General features: G+C 44.7%; 2 protein-coding genes across 12 annotated transcripts in view; one reads left to right on the forward strand and one right to left on the reverse strand.

Moving 5' to 3' along the window:
* myo3a (myosin IIIA) overlaps positions 1-21,514 on the forward strand; it is a 433,748-nt gene that overhangs the window by 178,336 nt on the left and 233,898 nt on the right. For all 11 annotated transcript variants that reach the window (XM_087987435.1, XM_087987437.1, XM_087987436.1 and 8 more), the window contains one exon: positions 3,735-3,800. In XM_087987435.1, the coding sequence (XP_087843561.1) occupies positions 3,735-3,800 (66 nt within the window). The remainder of the gene's footprint in view (positions 1-3,734; positions 3,801-21,514) is intronic.
* Positions 7,870-9,090, reverse strand: LOC148149976 (uncharacterized). The gene has a single exon (XM_087986879.1). The coding sequence runs from the start codon at positions 9,082-9,084 to the stop codon at positions 7,870-7,872; it is 1,215 nt and encodes a 404-aa protein (XP_087843005.1). The 5' UTR covers positions 9,085-9,090.

The raw sequence follows: 21,514 nt of genomic DNA on the forward strand, positions 1-21,514 counted from the left end.
AGTAGAAAAAAGAACTAAGCAGAGGACACATTTTATTCAGGAATGCTTCATCAAAATACAGGAAGGCCATTGTATTGAACACCTGGAAACCAACATGAACATAGGAAATAGGAGTGGGCACAAGCCATTCAGGCCTCAAGCATGGCCTCACATCTGACAAGGTCGTGACCAATCTGGTTATGCCCTTAACTGCATTTTCCTGTCTGATTCTCTTCCCCCATTCCCAAATCCCTTGATTCCCTTACCCCATCCCCAAATCCCTTGACTGTCTTGTCAATCAAAACTCTGTTTAACTCAATCTTGAGTGTATTCAATTATTCACCCTCCACTGCTCATCTCAAAGTGTTTAAAAGACTGATGTTCTTCTTAGATAAAAAATGTTTTCCTCACCTCAGTCTTAAATGGAAGATTCCTTATTTTTAAAATGTGCTGCCTACTTCTAGCCTCCCCCATGAAGAGAAACATCTTATACAAAGTCCAATATGACACTTCTTCGGAATCCTCACTCACATTCAAGCGTGATTCTTTGAAGCTTAAGCTTATGCTTTTCAAATATTCTACCTAGCCTGCTCATGAATTTGAAGGTGGTGAGGGAATTGGATAGGGTGGATGAGGTAAAGAGTTTTGTGGAAGTATCTAGAACTCAAGGGTCACTGTTTAAAAATACATAGGTCACACATTGACGACAGGGATAGAGAGAATTTTTTTTCTTATAGAGGGTCATCAGTCTTTGGAATTCTCTTCCTCAAAAAGCAATGGAGGCAAAGTCCTTGAAGACTATGGACGTAGAGGTTCATAGATTCTTGACAAGCAAGGGGCTATAAGATTATCGGGAACCACTGGAAGGTGGGGTAATCTGATCAGTAGAAGGCCTGAGTGATTCTACTCATAGTCATAGAGTCATCGAGATAGACAGCACGGAAACAGACCCTTTGGTCCAACTCGTCCATGCCAACCAGATATCCTGAATAAATCCAGTCCCATTTGCCAGCATTTGCTAGCATACACGCACCACCCTTTGCATGAAAAATTGCCCCTTAGGTCCCTTTTAAATATTTCCTCGCTCATCTTAAACCTGTGTCCTCTAGCTTGGACTCCCTCAGCCCCTTGTCTATTTACCCTATTCATGACCCTCATGATTTTATAAACCTCTACAAGGTCACAGCTCAGCCTCCAACACTCCAGAGACAATAGTCCCAGTCTATTCAGCCTTTCCCTGTAGCTCAAACCCTCCAGCCTCCACTCTTAATTTAGATGAATGTCTATAGGTTCATATTATCTTACAAACAGATGACAGATTTCGTACTCAGTGGACAATGCCCTACTTTCATAGTTTGTAACATTTGAGTTGCAATGAATTTTACTGTAAAACTGCTTCATCCATTAATACATTAAATGATATTTATGTCAGATTTTGCCAGTATTTATTGTTGGAACACTGAATGATTGATTATGATTTTATTACCATTTGATTTCATTCAATATAAGAAATATTGTCCTTTTGAAACAATGCATAACTAAACTCATATTGACAAGTGAAAGAGTCAAAGAATTCTGAATTATTATTATGATGTTGCATCTGCATGTTAAGTTTTCAACTGAGCTTCATTGATGTTTCACAGGAAAGAAATTAAGAAATGGTTTGTTAAACATTAGGATGAAAATCTACAGTGGGTTAGTGGAAGATAAAACTGTTAAATGGAAAGTGGGTCATGTGATTGTCAATTTTGATATTAAAAATGAGCACTCTTCAGTAGGGTCCTAGAAATCAAAATGACCAATTAAAATGTACAGGGAGTTGAAATTCAATTAGCGTAATGAACCTGGAATACAACACTAGGTTATTGTGAAGGCCAATTTGGTTCATGAGTATCCTGTAGGGAAGGAAATCTTCTCTCCTTATCCAGACTGGCCCAGATGGGAACCTAGATCCACAGCAATGTGGTTGAATCCCGACTGCACTCTGAAGTGGCCAGCAATCCACTCATATCAATTTCAAAATTGAAGTTGTTAACATTTTGTTAGGTAAGGTTTTAAGAAATAAGACAGCTAGTTGGAATTATGATACAGATCAATCGCAATCTAACTGGAAAAGGCTTGAACAGGATCAATTGATTTATCCCTGTCCACAGGATCCTCTGTGTTAATAGTCAAACTATCCATTAGTCCTCCATTCAATTGCAGTTGCTGAGCAACAAGGGAGATATTCACATTCAACAACCTTGTGAAGAAAGACTGCAGAAATGTGGGGGCTTTTAGAATTGTAAGCTGGCACCAAGAACTGATCTATTGAAAGGATCAGTTGTTAAGTACATATGTGAAATTAAATTAAATTGTATTATATTATATTGAGTGACACTAAAACAATCTAAACGAACTTTAGGGCTTACATCAAGAATTTTTTCTCCACGTAATCAACTTTGGATAGAACAGTGACACTGAAAACTCTGGAATCATTTGAGAATCAATTTGATTTTGTAATGAGAAGTATTTATGGCCTTACAAGGTGAATAAGCAAAATAATCCAAACAACTAGCTTTCAAAATTCGATTGTGATCATAACGCCATGACAATGACACCAAGTAGTCTGTTGATGGCCCTAGCTCCTTTTGAATCACTTGCTACACATACAGTTTATGTCCATTTCTATGGCTAAAATTATTAACATGCACATAACAGGACATCACCCAAGAATTATTTCCTTTAAAAGTACTCAGAAAGGTAACTCAGGGCTTTTGCATAATTCAGAAAATTGTTGAGCATCATAATCCTTTTTGCCATCCTCAGAATTTTTCCATTGTCGAGTAAAAATTTTTTTTATGGAATAAGAAGAACAATTATTTTAAACCTAAATCAGTGAGAATCTTGCATCATTTCGCATAATATTGTGTGGGTATTTTAATGGCTTTATCTTAATAAATGAGTAAGTATATAATATGCTCCTATTTGTTTCCATTGAAAATGTTGATTCATTGTCATACTACATAACAAGGTGCCATCAAAAACAAAAATCAGTTAAGGCTCTTGTACTTTCTTCCTCTCCAAAGAAGTAAGGAAAGAAGAAAATCTCTTTCATGACGACAGCATCTCGATAAAGTTATTTTGATAAACACTATAGCCTTGATTCAGGTTGCAGTTAAACTTAACAGATGTTTGCAGGAAGCATTGAAAGTCATTTTCACAGTTCAGTATAAAATCCATGAGCCTGTGGTAAGCGAGCCATTTTAACTACCTACAGCAGTTCGCAGTAAATCATTGAAGATTAATATCATTAGTCACTACCTTAATACCATTTTAGATAGAACAGTTACTGCTGTACTGTCAAATGTCTTTCTACAGTTAAAATGACATCAGAACTACTTAAAATAAAGTAACTACTTAAAATAAAATAAGAACATATCATTTATTTGTGCCTTTAGAAAACTACTTAACCTGCATATATATTTGATTGGAGATTAATAGACCATCAACTCCAGCTACATTCCAAAGACATGCATGAGCAACAGTGGTGACAAGAACTATATTTGACTCTCAATGACTGTATATCCTTAGGCTTATACATCTGCGTGGGTGGCATATAGAATAAGACACAAATGAAGTATAATTGCACTAACGACTAAGTCCTTTAAGCTGCTGAGTCGATTACTTTGTAATGATCCTATTCTTTATAATTGCATTTTTCTGAATTTTACCACTTTGAAAATTTGAATCTCTGTTTATGCTTCTTTCCTCAGAAATCCACCTCCAAAACTGCATCAGCCAGAGCTGTGGTCAGAACCATTTAATGATTTCATTGCCATGTGAGTGATTTCATTAGCTCTCTGCAGTTCTTATAGAGATAAAGGGTGGCACCATCAAAACATAATCCATACAAGTTGCCACACATAAGCAAAATGTTTTATAAGGGTGTAAAAACTTCATCTCAGGAACAAGACTTCCCCTAGTATTAAGAATTCATTAAGCATTCACTGCCAGTTCTAGGTTTTGCATCCAATATTATCATATTCTCTCTTCCTCAGCCCTAACAATTCTGTTTTGCACAGAGAAATACAGAACTTAGGTATAGCAGAGACCCCCTCAAGCCTGCTCTGCTATTTCAAAAGACCGTGGCTGATCTTTGAGCTCAACACCATTTTCCTGCACTATGCTTATTTGCCTTGAAATTGTTGATAACTAGAAGTATAGATTTATACAGATACTGAACACTGAGTCTCACACTGAAGGTATCAATAGTTTGTTGAGGCTTGTATCCTCATGGAATGTGACATTAACGGTGTTCTTTGGCGTGCTGTACCTATACGCATGGTAAATGAACCAATAAGCTTTGCACAGTCAGGAAGGAGAGACCCCATCCAGTGAGAGACACAGCCAGATGAGTATATGGTTTGGGAGCAAAATCAGAAATAGCTGGAAGTCGGCATTAACGTTTCGGGTCGAGTGGCTGCCAGATCTGCTGAGCTTTTCCAGCAATTTACGTTTTTGTTTCTGATCTATAGCACCTGTGGTTCATTTGGTTTTTATACAGTTTGGGGAATTTGGTGGCAACTTGGGAATTCAATGCATAGAGGAATGAGGATTTTATTTGCTTGTGTTTTTCTTGGCTTTTAAATTGTAAGGTTTTTAACAGAATAATTGAAGCACAGCTATGGGTGGCACAGTGGCTCAGTGGTTAGCACTGCTGCCTTACAGCACCAGGGTCCCAGGTCCAATTCCAGCCTTGGGTGACTGTCTGTGTGGAGCTTGCACATTCTCCCTGTGTCTGCGTGGGTTTCCTCCGAGTGCTCCAGTTTCCTCCCATATTCCAAAGCTGTGCAGGTCAGGTGAACACTATGCTAAATTGCCCATAGTGTTAGGTGCATTAGTCAAAGGGAAATGGATCAGGGTGGGTTACTCTTCGGAGGGTCGGTGTGGACTGGCTGGGCCGAAGGGCCTGTTTCCACGCTGTAGGGAATCGTACCTAATCAGGATCGGGGCCCAATACAAGAGTGACATCACAGGTAAACTGTAAGTTCATTAGTTGGTGGTAAGCTGGTAATTTGACTATTTATTATCGGATACTTTCAGATTGAAGGTAAATATGGGAAATACTTGCAGGCTACAAACTAAAAGACCAGTATGAGTTTTTAAAAAATCAAAACAAGAGCTAAGTCATGAAAATAGAGATGCTGTGCCAGGGAGTGTGTTGTAACTGCATGATGTGGGAGCTGGTGGACCCCATTATGGTTCATAGTTACCATTTCTGTAACAAATGCCTGAAGACCTGCGACTCCGAGTTGATGAACTGGAGTCTGAGCTTCAAACAGTGCGATACATCAGGGAGGGGAAGAGTTACCTAGATGCTGAGTTTCAGAAGGCAGTCATCCCCCTTAGATTAACGACCTCAAATTTAGTCAGAGTTTTTTTTCTTTTGTGGGATGTGGGTGTCGCTGGCTGACCAGCAGTTATTGCTTATCGCTAGTTGCTCTTGAGAAGGTGGTGATGAGCTGCCTTCTTGAACCGCTGCAGTCCACTGGCTGTGGGTTGACCCACAATGCCTATAGCGAGGAAATTCCAGAATTTTGACCCACCGACAATGAAGGAATGATAATATATTTTTAAATCAGATGGTGAGTGACTTGGAGGGAACTTGAAGGTGGTGGTATTCCAATGTATCAGCTGGGAGAGCACAGCAGTTCAGGCAGCATCCAAGGAGCAGCGAAATCGACGTTTCAGGCAAAAGCCCTTCTGTGCTCTTCCAGCACAACTAATCCAGAATCTGGTTTCCAGCATCTGCAGTCATTGTTTTTACCTCAATGTATCAGCTGCCCTTGTCTTTCTAGATGGAAGTAGTCTTCTGTTTGGAAGGTGCTGCCTGAGGATCTTTGATGAATTTTTGTAGTAGCAGCAATGTGTATTGAGTATCAGCGGTGGAGGAAGTGGATGCTTGTGGATGTATTGCCAATAAAAACTGGCTCCTTTGTCCTGGATGGTGTCAAGCTTCTTGTGTGTTGTTTGAGCTGAATCTATCCAGGCAAGTGGGGAGTATTCCATTACATTCCTGAATTGTGCCTTGGAGATGGTGGACAGGCTTTGGGGAGTCAAGAGGTGAGTTACTCGCCATGGTATTTCTAACCTCTGGCTTGCTCTCATAGCCATTGTTAGAGTCCAACTGAGTTTCATGCTAATGTAGCCCCCAGAATGTTAATAGTGGGGGATTCAGTGATGGCAACAGCATTGAATGTCAACGGGTAATGTTCACGTTTTAAATTTGCTTGCTGAGCTGGTAGGTTTGTTTTCAGACGTTTTGTCAGCATGCTAGGTAACATCATCAGTGAGCCTCTAATGAAGTGCTGGCATGCTGTCCTGCTTTCTATTTATGTGACTTGGTCTGTTAAGGTGGGTGATATCATTTCTGGTCCTTTTCCTCAGAGGTTGATAAATGGGGTCCAAATCGATGTGTTTGTTGATGGAGTTCTGGTTTGAATGCCAGACCTGTAGGAATTTCCATGCATGTCTCTGTTTGGTTTGCCCTAGGATGGATGTGTTGTCCCAGTCGAACTGTTGTCCTTCTTCATTTGTATGTAAGGATACTAGTGATAGTGGGTCATATCTTTTGGTGGCTAGTTGCTATTTGTGTATCTTGGTGGCTAGTTTTCTGCCTGTCTGCCCGATGTATGTTTGTTACAGTCTTTGCAGGATATTCTGTAAGTGACATGTATTTTGCTGGTCTTTGATACAAGGTCCTTTAGGTTCATCAGTAGCTGTTTCAGTGTGTTGGTAGGTTTGTGGGCTACCATGATACCAAGGGGTTGGAGTAGTCTGGTAGCCATCTCTGAGATGGCTTTGATGTATGGTAGTGTGGCGAGAGTTTCTGGGTGTGTTGTGTCTACTTGTTTGGGTTTGTTGTTTAAGAATCGGCGGACTGTGTTTATCGGGTGAACTTTGGGTCCACTACATGGTTGACACCTTTGTCATCACAAAATGGAACAAATTGGAGGAAACCTACAACAGCATCAACAACATCCTTACTGGCATAAATTTCACAAAAGAGGAGGAGAGCAACAACAGACACCCCCTTCCTAGATGTCACAGTGGAACGAACAATTAATGGAGAACCGCAGACTAGTGTCTACAGGAAAGCAACATACACATACGGGATACTTAACTACAGAAGTGATCATCCCAATACCCACAAACGGAGCGGAATTAGGACATTATTTAAACAGGCCACAACACACTGCAGCACCCAGAATCTACGGGCGGCAGAAGAAAATACTTATACAGTGTATTCAGGAACAACAGATACCTGATAAACACAGTCCGCTGATTCTTAAACAACAAACCCAAATAAGTAGACTCAACACAACTAATTAAAATATCAGGGAAGATCAGGTATTTGGATTAGTTAAGCACCAGATCTGCGAGCTTGTTATCTTGTGATTGAAAGCTGGCAGAGTTTTCACACCAGCCCAGATGGACTGAGCAGACAGGTTGCACTATTTCCTGGCTGTTTAAAAATGGAACTGGGATCAGTTCTCCAGTCTGCGGGAATTCCATTGTGTCCATTGTATCTCTTCAAAACTTTAAATGAGTTTATGTAAAAACAATGACTGCAGATGCTGGAAACCAGATTCCGGATTAGTGTTGCTGGAAAAGCACAGCAGTTCAGGCAGCATCCGAGGAGCAGTAAAATCGACGTTTCGGGCAAAAGCCCTTCATCAGGAATACAGGCAGAGAGCCTGAAGGGTGGAGAGATAAATGAGAGGAGGGTGGGGGTGGGGAGAAAGTATCATAGAGTACAATAGGTGAGTGGGGGAGGGGATGAAGGTGATAGGTCAGAGAGGAGGATGGAGTGGATAGGTGGAAAGGAAGATAGGCAGGTAGGACAGGTCATGGGGACAGTGCTGAGCTGGAAGTTTGGACCTGGGGTGAGGTGGGGGAAGGGGAAATGAGGAAACTGTTGAAGACCACATTGATGCCCTGGGGTTGAAGTGTTCCGAGGCGGAAGATGAGGCTTTCTTCCTCCAGGCTTCGGGTGGTGAGGGAGCAGCGGTGAAGGAGGCCCAGGACCTCCATGTCCTCGGCAGAGTGGGAGGGGGAGTTGAAATGTTGGGCCATGGGGCGGTGTGGTTGATTGGTGCGGGTGTCCCGGAGATGTTCCCTAAAGCGCTCTGCTAGGAGGCGTCCAGTCTCCCCAATGTAGAGGAGACCGCATCGGGAGTAACGGAAACAATAAATGATATTAGTGGATGTGCAGGTAAAACTTTGATGGATGTGGAAGGCTCCTTTAGGGTCTTGGATGGAGGTGAGGGAGGAGGTGTGGCCACAGGTTTTGCAGTTCCTGCGGTGGCAGGGGAAGATGCCAGGACAGGAGGGTGGGTTGTTGGGGAGCGTGGACTTGATCAGGTAGTCACAGAGGGAACGGTTTTTGTGGAATGCGGAAAGGTGTGGGGAGGGAAATATATCCCTGGTGGTGGGGTCTGTTTGGAGGTGATGGAAATGTTGGCGGATGATTTGGTTTATGCAAAGGTTGATAGGGTGGAAGGTGAGCACCAGGGGCGTTCTGTTCTTGTTACGGTTGGAGGGGTGGGGTCTGAGGGCGGAGGTGCGGGATGTGGACAAGGTGCATTGGAGGGCATCTTTAACCACGTGGGAAAGGAAATTGCGGTCCCTAAAGAAGGAGGCCATCTGGTGTGTTCTGTGGTGGAACTGGTCCTCTTGGGAGCAGATACGGCGGAGGCGGAGGAATTGGAAAAATGGGATGGCATTTTTGCAGGAGGTAGGGTGGGAAGAGATGTAATCCAGGTAGCTGTGGGAGTCGGTGGGTTTGTAAAAAATGTCGGTGTCAAGTCGGTCGTCATTAATGGAGATGGAGAGGTCCAGGAAGGGGAGGGAGGTGTCAGAGATGGTCCAGGTAAATTTAAGGTCAGGGTGGAACGTGTTCGTGAAGTTGATGAATTGCTCAACCTCCTCACGGGAGCACGAGGTGGCGCCGATGCAGTCATCAATGTAGCAGAGGAAGAGGTGGGGAGTGATGCCATTGTAACTATGGAAGATGGACTGTTCTACGTAGACAACAAAGAGACAGGAATAGCTGGAGTCCATACGGGTGCCTAGTTTGTCAAGCAGAAATGTAATTTCTGACTGTAGACTGACTTTTTATTTCTCAACTGCTAGCTGTACTAACATAATGTGACTGATGATCCTTGTAGTTGTTACAGTTAAGGGGGTGTATTGGGCACCAGTAAGTCAGGAATACATCTGCAAGAGGCGCCTTCTTATAGAAACATTAATTCATCTAGTTTCATTCTTGCTTGTTGGTCTTTCTTCTGGAGGTTCATTTCAATCCCTCGGGTATCAGGAATATCCTGGGTGGGAAGATATTGCCCAGCAATCTGGACTCCAGGATGATTCTGAAATCCAGGACACCACTCTGTTCAGCTCCGTCTATCTTAGTACAATATAATATAATATATAATATTTAGAGACATTCCATCTCTACCCATTCCCTCGTGTCTTTAGGAATTCACAGCCAGTGATGTATTGTGTGGATACCCGGAGTTCTGGGAAGCCCCTGCAAACAATCTCTCCCTTCAGAACTGCAGTACCCAATTTTTCCCTTTTTGTAGCTGCGGGTCCATTATTAGAATAAGCATTGTTTTTCAAAATCCTGCAGCAGAGTGACACTAACCTGCCACAGTGGTTTGTGGGTAGGGGGAAGGTGGAGGCACTATCCTAACTGACTGAAACATCAGTCACCCATTTGTAGAAAGCAACTTAAAATGTTGAAAAATTGCAGTACTTAAGCACTTCATTATGATGTATTTAAAAATTTGTTGTAAATTTACTCTGATATAACAGTACTCTTGAGTTGAATTTCAGCTCTGGCTTGCTTCGTCTGGCTGTGCTGTTGTGATTTTGTTTAACTTACTTGTGACAATATTGAGGTTGGCAAATTCTCCTCTGAATAAATTTCCTGCAGCAGTTTATTGGCTGACCCCTGCACAATTCTAATGCAAAGTGTCATCTGACAGTATGGGAAATTCATTGGAGCAGCATGCCTTAGATCAACAAATAGCTCCTCATGTCTGGAGTTGAGTCTGAATGCCAACACAGTAATCACCAAGACAGTAAATCTGCAAATTTGTATAATTAAATAGCAATACTCAGAGGATCATCATTAGGAGACAGTGAGGACTGCAGATGCTGGAGATCAGAGCTTAAAAATGTGTTGCTGGAAAAGCACAGCAGGTCAGGCAGCATCAAAGGAACAGGAGAATCGACGTTTTGGGCATAAGCCCTTCTTCAGGAATGAGGAGGGTGTGCCAAGTAGGCTAAGATAAAAAGTAGGGAGGAGGGACTTGGGGGAGGGGCATTGGGAATATGATAGGTGGAAGGAGGTTAAGGTGAGGGTCATAGGCCGGAGAGGGAGTGGGGGCGGAGAGGTCGGGAAGAAGATTGTAGGTCAAGAAGGCGGTGCTGAGTTGTTGGAGGGAATCCTGAGGGACAGGATGTACATGTATTTGGAAAGGCAAGGACTGATTCGGGATAGTCAACATGGCTTTGTGCATGGGAAATCATGTCTCACAAACTTGATTGAGTTTTTTGAAGAAGTAACAAAGAAGATTGATGAGGGCAGAGCAGTAGATGTGATCTATATGGACTTCAGTAAGGCGTTCGACAAGGCTCCCCATGGGAGACTGATTAGCAAGGTTAGATCTCATGGAATACAGGGAGAACTAGCACTTGGATACAGAACTGGCTCAAAGGTAGAAGACAGAGGGTGATGGTGGAGGGTTGTTTTTCAGACTGGAGGCCTGTGACCAGTGGAGTGCCACAAGGATCAGTGCTGGGCCCTCTACTTTTTGTCATTTACATAAATGATTTGGATGCGAGCGTAAGAGGTACAGTTAGTAAGTTTGCAGATTACACCAAAATTGGAGGTGTAGTGGACAGCGAAGAGGGTTACCTCAGATTACAACAGGATCTTGACCAGATGGGCCAATGGGCTGAGAAGTGGCAGATGGAGTTTAATTCAGATAAATGCAAGCTGCTGCATTTTGGGAAAGCAAATCTTAGCATGACTTATACACTTAATGGTAAGGACCTAGGGAGTGTTGCTGAACAAAGAGACCTTGGAGTGAGGTTCATAGCTCCTTGAAAGTGGAGTCACAGGTAGATAGGATAGTGAAGAAGGAGTTTGGTATGCTTTCCTTTATTGGTCAGAGTATTGAGTACAGGAGTTGGGAGGTCATGTTGCAGCTGTACAGGACATTGGTTAGGCCACTGTTGGAATATTACGTGCAATTCTGGTCTCCTTCCTATCGGAAAGATGTTGTGAAACTTGAAAGGGTTCAGGAAAGATTTACAAGGATGTTGCCAGGGTTGGAGGATCTGAGCTACAGGGAGAGGCTGAACAGGCTGGGGCTGTTTTCCCTGGAGCGTCGGAGGCTGAGGGTTGACCTTATAGAGGTTTACAAAATTATGAGGGGCATGGATAGGATAAATTCACAAAATCTTTTCCCTGGGTTCGGGGAGTCCAGAACTAGAAGGCATAGGTTTAGGATGAGAAGGGAAAGATATAAAAGAGACCTAAGGGGCAACCTTTTCACACAGAGGGTGGCATGTGGATGGAATGAACTGCCAGAGGATGTGGTGGAGGCTGGTACAATTGCAACATTTAAAAGGCATTTGGATGGGTATATGAATAGGAAGGGTTTGGAGGGTTATGGGCCGGGTGCTGGCAGGTGGGACTAGATTAGGTTGGGATATCTGGTCAGCATGGACGCGTTGGAGCGAAGGGTCTGTTTCCATGCTGTACATCTCTATGACTCTATAATAGTTGGTGTTAGAATTTTCACACTGAGAAGAGAAGAATATTTCTCTCTGAGTGTTGTTACCTTGTGGAGTTCTTTGCCATTGAATTTATTGCAGACAGAGTTAAATAGAGTTTATTTTTAATTCAGTCATGGGCTGTGGTCCATCGCTAGCTGGGCTAACAGCCTGAATTGCTCTGAAGAAGGTTGTGGTGAGCTGCCACCTTGAGCCGCTGTATTCCTCAGGGTGGAAGCACTCCCCACAATGCTGTGAAGAATGCAGTTTCGTGATGTTGAACCAGGGACAGTGAAGAAAAGGCAATATATCTCTACGTCAGGAAGTTGAGTGGCTTGAAGGGAAACTAGTAGGTGGTGGTATTCCCATCCACTTGTTGCCCTTGTGTTTCCAGGTGGTAGAGATAGGGAGTTTGGAAGGTGCGAATGGGAAGAAACTTAGTGAGTTACTGAAGTGCACTTTGCAATCATCATTCACACCACACAAATGCCAGGCAATGACCATCTCCAATAAGAGACAATCCTGACATTCTGCAGTGTTACCATCATTGAATCCCCTACTATCAATATCCTGGGGGTTACCATTGACCATAAACATGACCGGACCTGCTACATGTTTGGAATATTACAGCCCCAACACTCAAGAAGCTCAACATCATCCAAGGCAAAGCAGTCCACTTGATTGGCATCACATCCGCAAGCATCTACTGTCTCCACCACCAACACTTAGTAACAGCAGTGTGCACTATCTTCAAGATGCACTGCAGAAATTCACCAAAGATCTTTAAACAGTACCTTTCAAGCCCACAACCACTTCTGTCTAGAAAGGCAAGAGCAGCAGATACATGGAAACACTAACACTTGCAAGTTCCTCTCCAAGCCTCTCACCAAACTGACTTGGGAATACATCACTGTTCCTTCACTGTCACTATGGCAAAATCCTAGAATTCCCTCTCGAAGAGCATGGTTGGTTTACCTGCAGTACAGTCACAGGATCAGAGGTCAGATCAGTTTTCCTTCGTGTGAATCCAAGGGAAGCGATGGGATCAGACGGAGTAACAGGCCATGCACTCAGAGCATGTGCAGATCAACTGGCAGAGGTCCTCTCAGACATCTTCAACCTCTCCCTGCAGCAGGCCACTTTCCCTGCCTGTTTCAAGAGGGCCATCATCATCCGTGTGCCTAAGAAGGCTCATGCAGCATGTCTCAATGACAACCACCCAGTGGCCCTAACTTTGGTGGTCATGAAGTGCTTTGAAAGGCTGGTCATGGCATTAATCAACTCCAGCCTCCCCACTATTCTTGACCCACTCCAATTTGCCTATTGGATTAACAGATCCATGTCAGATGCCATATCACTTGCCCTTCACTCCTCCCTAGAGCATCTTGACACCAAGAACAGCTGCATGAGAATCCTACGCATTGACTACAGTTCAGCCTTCAATAGTATTATCCCTTTGAGACTGATTACTAAACTTAGAGATCTCGGACTAAGCCCCACTCTCTGCAACTGGATCCTCAGTTTCCTGACCCACAGGCCACAATCAGTGAAGACTGGGTCAATATTTCATCCTCACTAACACTCAACATTGGAGCCCCCAGGGGTGCGCACTCAGCCCCCTACTGTACTCACTGTATACCCATGACTGCATCGTCAAATACCAGACTAATGCCATTTACAAGTTCGCTGGTGACACCACCATAGTCAGTCGAATCTCAGATGACGACGAAACAGAAGACCTGGAACAATGGTGCACTGAGAACAACCTAGTTCTCAATGCCAGCAAAACCAAGGGACTCATTATTGACTTTTGGCGGGATGTTACTCATGCCTCCCCCTCCCCCCCCATACATTAACAGCACAGAGGTGGAATGAGTGGAGAGTGTCAAGCTCCTGGGAGTGGTTATCCAGCACAAGCTTTCTTGGACTCTTCATGTGGATGCACGGGTTACAAAGGCCCAATAACGTCCCTTCTTCCTCAGGCAGCTGAGAAAATTTGGCATCATGGCAATTACACTTGCCAACTTTTATAGGTGCGCCATTGAGAGCATTGAGTTACAGAGAGTGGTGAACTAGGCCCGGACAATCACAAAGGCCAACCTCCCATCTATAGAGTCCATCTACTAGGCCTGCTGTCAATAAAAGGCCGCCAGCATTCTCAAAGATCCATCCCACCCTGGCAATGTTTTTCTACAGCCTCTACCATCGGAGAGAAGTACAGAAGCCTGAACATATGCACCAGTTGGTTTCGCAACAGTTTCTACCCTACTGTTGTTAGAGTACTGAATGGACTCACAAACCCTTAACATTCACCTGTACCTGTGTTTTTGTTTTTGCTGCTGTTTACCTATTATTTACTTATCTATGCTACTTAACTCTGCGATCTGCCTGTATTGCTCACAAGACAAAGCTTTTTACTGTGACACTGGTACACGTGACAATAAATTTAATTTGATTCAATTCAATGGACTGCAGCAGTTCAAGAAGACAGATCACCAATATTTCTCAAACACAACGATGGCCTAGTGGTATTATTGCTAGACAATAATCCAAAAACTCAACTGATGTTCTGGCTACCCAGGTTTGAATTTGGCAGATAGTGGAATTTAAATTGCATACAAAGAAAAATCTGGAAATGAGAATCGACTGATGACCATGAAACCATCATGGATTGTTGAAAAAATCCATTTGGTTCACTAACATCCTTCAGGGAAGGAAATCTGCCATCCTCATCTGGTCTGGCCTACATGTAACTCCAGGCACACAGCAATGTGGTTGACTCTCAATTGCCCTCTGAAATGTCCTTCCGAGCCATTCAGTTATATCAATCACTACAAAGTTTAAAAAAAAATGAAACTGGGCAGATCACCTAGCATCAGCCTAGGCACCAGAAAAGACAATGACAGAAACAGCCTTGTCAAGCCTGCAAAGTCCTTCTCACTAACATCTGGGGAATAGTGCCAAAATTGGGAGAGCTGTCTCACAGACTAGTCAAGCAACAGCCTGACATAGTCATACTCACAGAATCGTACCTTCCAAACAATGTCCCAGACACCACCATCACCATCCCAAGGTATATCCTGTCTCACTGGCAGGACAACCCAGCAGAGGTGGCTGCAGAGTTGTATACAGTCAGGAGGGAGTTACTCTGGGAGTCCTCGACATTTGCTCTGGACCTTATGAAGTCTCATGGCTTCAGGTTAAACATGGGCAAGGAAACCTCCAGCTGAATACCACGTACCGTCCTACCCGAGCTGATGAATCGGTCCTCTTCCATGTTGAACAACAGTTAGAGGAGGCTCTGGGGATGACAAAGGCACAAGACGCACTCTGGGTGGGGGACTTCAATGTCCATCATCAAGAGTGTCTTGGCAGCAGCCCTACAGATCGAGTTGGTCAGATCCTAAAGATCAAGACTATCTGCATGATCAGGGAACAAACAAGAGGGAAAAACCTAGATTGACCCATCCTTACCAATCTGCCAGCTGCAGATGCATCTGATTAGATTCCCTACAGTGTGGAAACAGGCCCTTTGGCCCAACAAGTCCATACCAACCCTCTGAAGAGTAACCCACCCAGACCCATTTCCCACTGACTAATGTACCTTACACTATGGGCAATTTAGCATGGCCAATTCACCTGACCTGGAAACCTTTGGACTGTGGGAGGAAACTGGAGCACCTGGAGGAAACCCACGCAGACACGGGGAGAATGTGCAAACTCCACAAAGACAGTTACCCGAGGCTGGAATCGAACCTCGGGACCCTGGTGCTGTGAGGCAGCAGTGCTAACCACTGAGTCACCGTGCTGCCCCTATATAATTGCTCTTACTGACATCTGTCCCGCCTTCACATTGAGAATATGTTGTGTGGCCCTATCACCATGCTAAACTGGACAGACCTTGAACAGGTCTAGCAACTCAAGACTGGACATCCATATGGGCCATCAACTGCAGCAGAATTGTACTCCAGCATAATCTGAAACCTCATCATCCCTGGTTCAGTGGAGAGTTCCAGAAGGCATGCCAGGAGCAGGACCAAGCATACCTGAAGATGAGGTGTCAGACTGGTGAAGCTACCAACAGGAGTACTTGCATGCCAAACAGCTTATGCAGTAAGTGACAGACAGAGATAAGTGATCCAACAACCAATGGATCAGATCTAAACTCTGCAGTCCTGCCACAGCCAACTGTAAATAGTGGTGGATAAACAAACTTGTGAAGGATTCCTCAAGAAGGGCATGCGTCCGGTCTGAGATTCCTCGAGGAAGGAGGGAGCCCGTGCTGGGATTCCTTGAGGAGACAGGGAGTCTGCGCTGGGATTCGTCGAGGAGGGAGGAAGTCCAGGCTGGGATTCCTCGAGGAGGGAGGGAGTCCGTGCTGGGATTCCTCGAGGAAAGAGGGAGTCTGCGCTGGGATTCCTCAAGGAGGGAGGGAGTCCGTGCTGGGATTCCTCAAGGAGGGAGGGAATCTGCATTGGGATTCCTCGAGGAGGGAGGGGGTCCGTGCTGGGATTCCTCGAGGAGAGATGGAGTCTCTGCTGGGATTCCTCGAGGAGGGAGGAGGTCCATGCTGGGATTCCTCGAGGAGGGAGGGTGTCTGTGCTGGGATTCCTCGAGGAGAGATGGAGTCTGCGCTGGGATTCCTCGAGGAGGGAGGAGGTCAGTGCTGGGATTCCTTGAGGAGGGAGGGTGTCCGTGCTGGGATTCCTTGAGGAGAGAGGGAGTCTGCACTGGGATTCCTCGAGGAGGGAGGGAGTCCGTGCTGGGATTCCTCGAGGAGGGTGTGAGTCTGTGCTGGGATTCCTTGAGGAGGGAGGGAGTCCGTGCTGGGATTCCTTGAGGAGGGTGTGAGTCTGTGCTGGGATTCCTTGAGAAGACAGGGAGTCTACGCTGGGATTCCTTGAGGAGGGAGGAAGTCTGTGCTGGGATTCCTTGAGGAGGGAGGGAGTCCGTGCTGGGATTCCTCGAGGAAAGAGGGAGTCTGTGCTGGGATTCCTCAAGGAGGGAGGGAGTCCGTGCTGGGATTCCTCAAGGAGGGAGGGAATCTGCATTGGGATTCCTCGAGGAGGGAGGGGGTCCGTGCTGGGATTCCTCGAGGAGAGATGGAGTCTCCGCTGGGATTCCTCGAGGAGGGAGGAGGTCCATGCTGGGATTCCTCGAGGAGGGAGGGTGTCTGTGCTGGGATTCCTCGAGGAGAGATGGAGTCTGTGCTGGGATTCCTCGAGGAGGGAGGAGGTCAGTGCTGGGATTCCTTGAGGAGGGAGGGTGTCCGTGCTGGGATTCCTTGAGGAGAGAGGGAGTCTGCACTGGGATTCCTCGAGGAGGGAGGGAGTCCGTGCTGGGATTCCTCGAGGAGGGTGTGAGTCTGTGCTGGGATTCCTTGAGGAGGGAGGGAGTCTACGCTGGGATTCCTTGAGGAGGGAGGAAGTCTGTGCTGGGATTCCTTGAGGAGGGAGGGAGTCCGTGCTGGGATTCCTTGAGGAGGGTGTGAGTCTGTGCTGGGATTCCTTGAGATGACAGGGAGTCCACGCTGGGATTCCTCGAGGAGGGTGTGAATCTGTGCTGGGATTCCTCAAGGAGACAGGGAGTCCACGCTGGGATTCCTCGAGGAGGGTGTGAGTCCGTGGACAAAAAAGCTGAGTTGCAGAGGTGAGGTGAGAGTGACAGCCCTTGACATCAAGGCTGCATTTGCTTCAAGAAGTCCCAGCAAAAGTGGAATAATTGGGTATCAGGGGGCAACTCTTCAGTGGTTAGAGTCATGCCTGACACATAGGAAGATTGTTGTGGTTGTTGGAAGTCAGTCATCTCAGCTCCAGGATATCTCAGCAGGAGTTCCTCAGGGTCATGTCCTAAGCCCAACCATCTCCAATTGCTTCATCAATGACCTTTCCTCCAACATAAGATTGGAAATGGGGATGTTCGCCAATGATTGCACAATGTTCAGCACCATTCAATCTCCTCAGATACTGAAACAGTCTGTGTTCAAATGCAAGAAGATCTGGACAACATATGGACTTGGGCTGACAAAGTGGCAAGTAGCATTCAGGCCATACCAATTCTAGGCTCTAACCATCTCCAATAAAAGACAACTGAACTATTGCCCTTGACATTCAATGGTGTTGTCATCATTGAATCCCCTAATATCAACATGCTGTGGGTTAACAGTGACCAAAAACTGAACTGGACTCACTACATAAACACAATGGCTACAACAGCAGGTCAGAGTCTAGGAATATTGCAGCAAGTAACTTGCCTCTTGACTCCTCAAAGCCTGACAAGGCACAAGTCAGGAGTGTGATGGAAAACTCCCATCTTGCCTGGAATGGTGCAGCTCCAACAACACTCAAGGAGTTTGACATCATTCAGGAAAAAAGCAACCCACTTGATTGGCATCACATCCACAAGCAACCACTCCCTCCACCACCGACAGCAGCGTGCGCTGCCGAAATTTACCAACGATCCTCAGACGACATCTTCCAAATCCATGACAACTTTCATGTAGAAGAACATGGGCAGCTGATACATGGGAACACCACAACCTCCAATTTCCCCTTTAATCCACTTACCACCCTGACTTGGAAATATATGGCAGTTCTTTCACAAAATCCTGGAATTTCCTCCAAACTGGCATTAGGGTGGGTCAACCCACAGCAGGTGGACTGCAGCAGTTCAAGAAGTCAGCTCACCTTGACCTTCTAAAGGGCCACTAGGGACAGGCAATAAATGGTGGCCAGCCAGTAATGCTGACCTCCTATAAGCGAATGAAAAAAGGTACACAATGCTGCCATTGTGCGTTGGTAGTGAGATGAGTAAATATTGATGATGATGAATGTGGTGCCAATCAAGCAAGTTGCATTGTCCTAGGTGGTATCAAGCTTCTTGAGTGTTGTTAGAGCTGCACTCATCCAGGCAAGTTGAAAGTATTGCAGTATAATCCTGGTCTGTGCTTTGTAGATGGTGAACAGACTAGTTCCAGAACACAACTCTTCAGTATTATTGCTAGAATGTTGTCAGGGCCTATAGCCTTTGCAGTATCCAGGGTTTTCATTCATTTCTTGATAAAAATGGGGGTCAAAGGTTATGCCGGGGCACAGATACAATGGTGGAGGTGAGAGACCTTGATCAAATAATTTATGAGCTTATTGAATAGCAGAGCATGCTTGAGGAGCCAAATAGGTTACTCCTATTCCTAATTCTTAAATTGTGCTCCTTTACACATTTACTTTGGATTTCTATGAGTTACTGGAGTTTGGTGAGTTGTGGCAAAGACATCTACCCCTCCTTGTCCCAAGATGCTTTTTTGTCTTTTTAAAATTTGTCTGTTGTCCTAATATCTGGCCAAAGCGATAACTTTCTTCACAAATTGCTAGTTAGTTCTTCATCAGAGTTTGGAACAGCACTAATGAGCAACGTACTGTTGTTCACAGAGAGACTTGCAGGATTCAGTGTTGGATTTATCACATTAGCTCAATTAACTGAAAGAGATAAGTTGACACATGTTATCTGAAAATTAATGAATGGAGATGTACATAGCTGTGATAGTTTAACCAAAATAGAGGCATATAGTGTCCTAGATAAGTATGTACCTGAGAGGGAGGGACGAATGGAACTAAGGAAATGGAATCCCTGGTCAAGAAGAAGAAGAAGGCTTATGTTAGGACAAAATGTGAAAACTCAGGGCGCTTGAGGGTTACAAGGAAGTCAGGAAAGACCTAAAAAGAGAGCTCAGAAGAGCCAGGAGGACACATGAGAAGTTGTTGGTGGATAGGATCAGGGTTAACCCAAAGGTATGTCAGGAATAAAAGAATGATGAGAGTTAAATTAGGGCCAATCAAGGATAATAGTGGGAAGTTGTGTGTGGAGTCAGAGGAGATAGGGGAAGCACTAAATAAGTATTTTTCGACAGTGTTCACGATAGAAAATGAAAATGTTGGCGAGGAAGATACAGAGATACTTGCATCTAGACTAGAAGAGATTGAGGTTCACAAGGAAGAGGTATTAGAAATACTGCAGTGTGTGAAAATAGACAAGTCCCCTGGGCCGGATGGGATCTATCCTAGGATCCTCTGGGAAACAAGTGAAGAGATGGCCGAGCCTTTGGCATTGATCTTCAAATCATCATTGTCTACAGGAATAGTCCCTGAGGACTGGAGGATAGCAAATGTGGTTCCCTTGTTCAAAAAGGGTAGTAGGGACAACCCTGGTAATTACAGACCAGTGAGTCTCACTTCAGTTGTTGGTAAAGTGTTGGAAAAGGTTATAAGAGATAGGATTTATGACCATCTAGAAAAGAATAATCTGATCAGGGACAGTCAGCACGGTTTTGTGAAGGTTGGGTCGTCCCTAACGAATCTTATTGAGTTTTTTGACAAAGTGACCAAACAGGTAGATGAGAGTAAACCGGTTGATGTGGTGTATATGGATTTCAGCAAGGCATTTGATAAGGTTCCCCACAGTAGGCTAATGTACAAAATGCGAAGGAATGGGATTGTGGGAGACATAGCAGTTTGGATCAGTAATTCGCTTGCTGAAAGAAAACAGAGGGTTGTAGTTGATGGAACATGTTCATCTTGGTGCCCAATTACTAGCGGCGTACCACAAGGGTCGGTGTTGGGTCCATGCTGTTCATCATTTTTATAAATGACCTGGATGAGGGCTTAGAAGGATGGGTTAGTAAATTTGCGGACGACACTAAGGTCAGTGGAATTGTGGATAGTGACGAAGGATGTAGTAGGTTGCAGAGAGACATAGATAGGATGTAGAGCTGGGCTGAGAGGTGGCAAATGGGGTTTAATGTGGACAAGTGTGAGGTGATACACTTTGGACGGAGTAATCGGAATGCAAAGTACTGGGCTAATGGTAAGATTCTTGGGAGTGCAGATGAGCAGAGAGATCTCGGTGTCCATGTACACAGATCCCTGCAAATTGCCACCCAGATTGACAGGGTTGTTAAGAAGGCATACAGTGTTTTGGCCTTTATTAATAGAGGGATTGAGTTCCGGAATCAGGAGGTTATGCTTCAGCTGTACAAAGCTCTGGTACGGCCACACTTGGAGTAATGTGTACAGTTCTGGTCACCGCATTACAAGAAGGATGTGGAAGTTTTGGAAAGGGTGCAGAGGAGATTTACTAGGATGTTGCCTGGTATGGAAGGAATGTCTTACGAGGAAAGGCTGAGGGCCTTGAGGCTGTTCTCGTTAGAGAGAAGAAGGTTGAGAGGTACTTAATAGAGACATACAAGGTAGTCAGAGGGTTAGATAGGGTGGACAGGGAGAGCCTTTTTCCAAGTATGGGAGCAGCAAACACGAGGGGACATAACTTTAAAGTGAGGGGAGATAGGTATAAGACAGATGTCAGAGGTAGTTTCTTTACTCAGAGAGTATTAAGAGTATGGAATACTTTGCCTGCAACGGTAGTAGATTCGCTAAGTTTAAGTGCATTTAAGTCGTCATTGGACTGGCATATGGACGTACATGGAATAGTGTAGGTGGGATGGGCTTCAGATTAGTATGACAGGGAGGCGCAACATCGAGGGCCAAAGGACCTGTACTGCGCTGTAATGTTCTATGTTCTGTGTTCATATGTCTTTGTGAGGGTAGTGTCATTATAAGTGACTGCCACCTCGCGTTCAGTACTTGATTTTAGTGGTAAAACTCATTGAACAGACTGTTCCTTAGATATGATAACATTAATGAATGCTGTT

This window comes from Chiloscyllium plagiosum, unplaced genomic scaffold (genome assembly GCF_037043375.1).
Source record: "Chiloscyllium plagiosum isolate Xiang-an unplaced genomic scaffold, Cpla_swu_hap1 HiC_scaffold_5, whole genome shotgun sequence".
In the NCBI taxonomy this organism is placed as follows: domain Eukaryota; kingdom Metazoa; phylum Chordata; class Chondrichthyes; order Orectolobiformes; family Hemiscylliidae; genus Chiloscyllium; species Chiloscyllium plagiosum.

Coding starts and splice junctions, on each gene's coding strand:
- LOC148149976 (XM_087986879.1), bottom strand. CDS start 9,084: ATGGACTCCAGCTATTCCTGTCTCTTTGTTGTCTACGTAGAACAGTCC.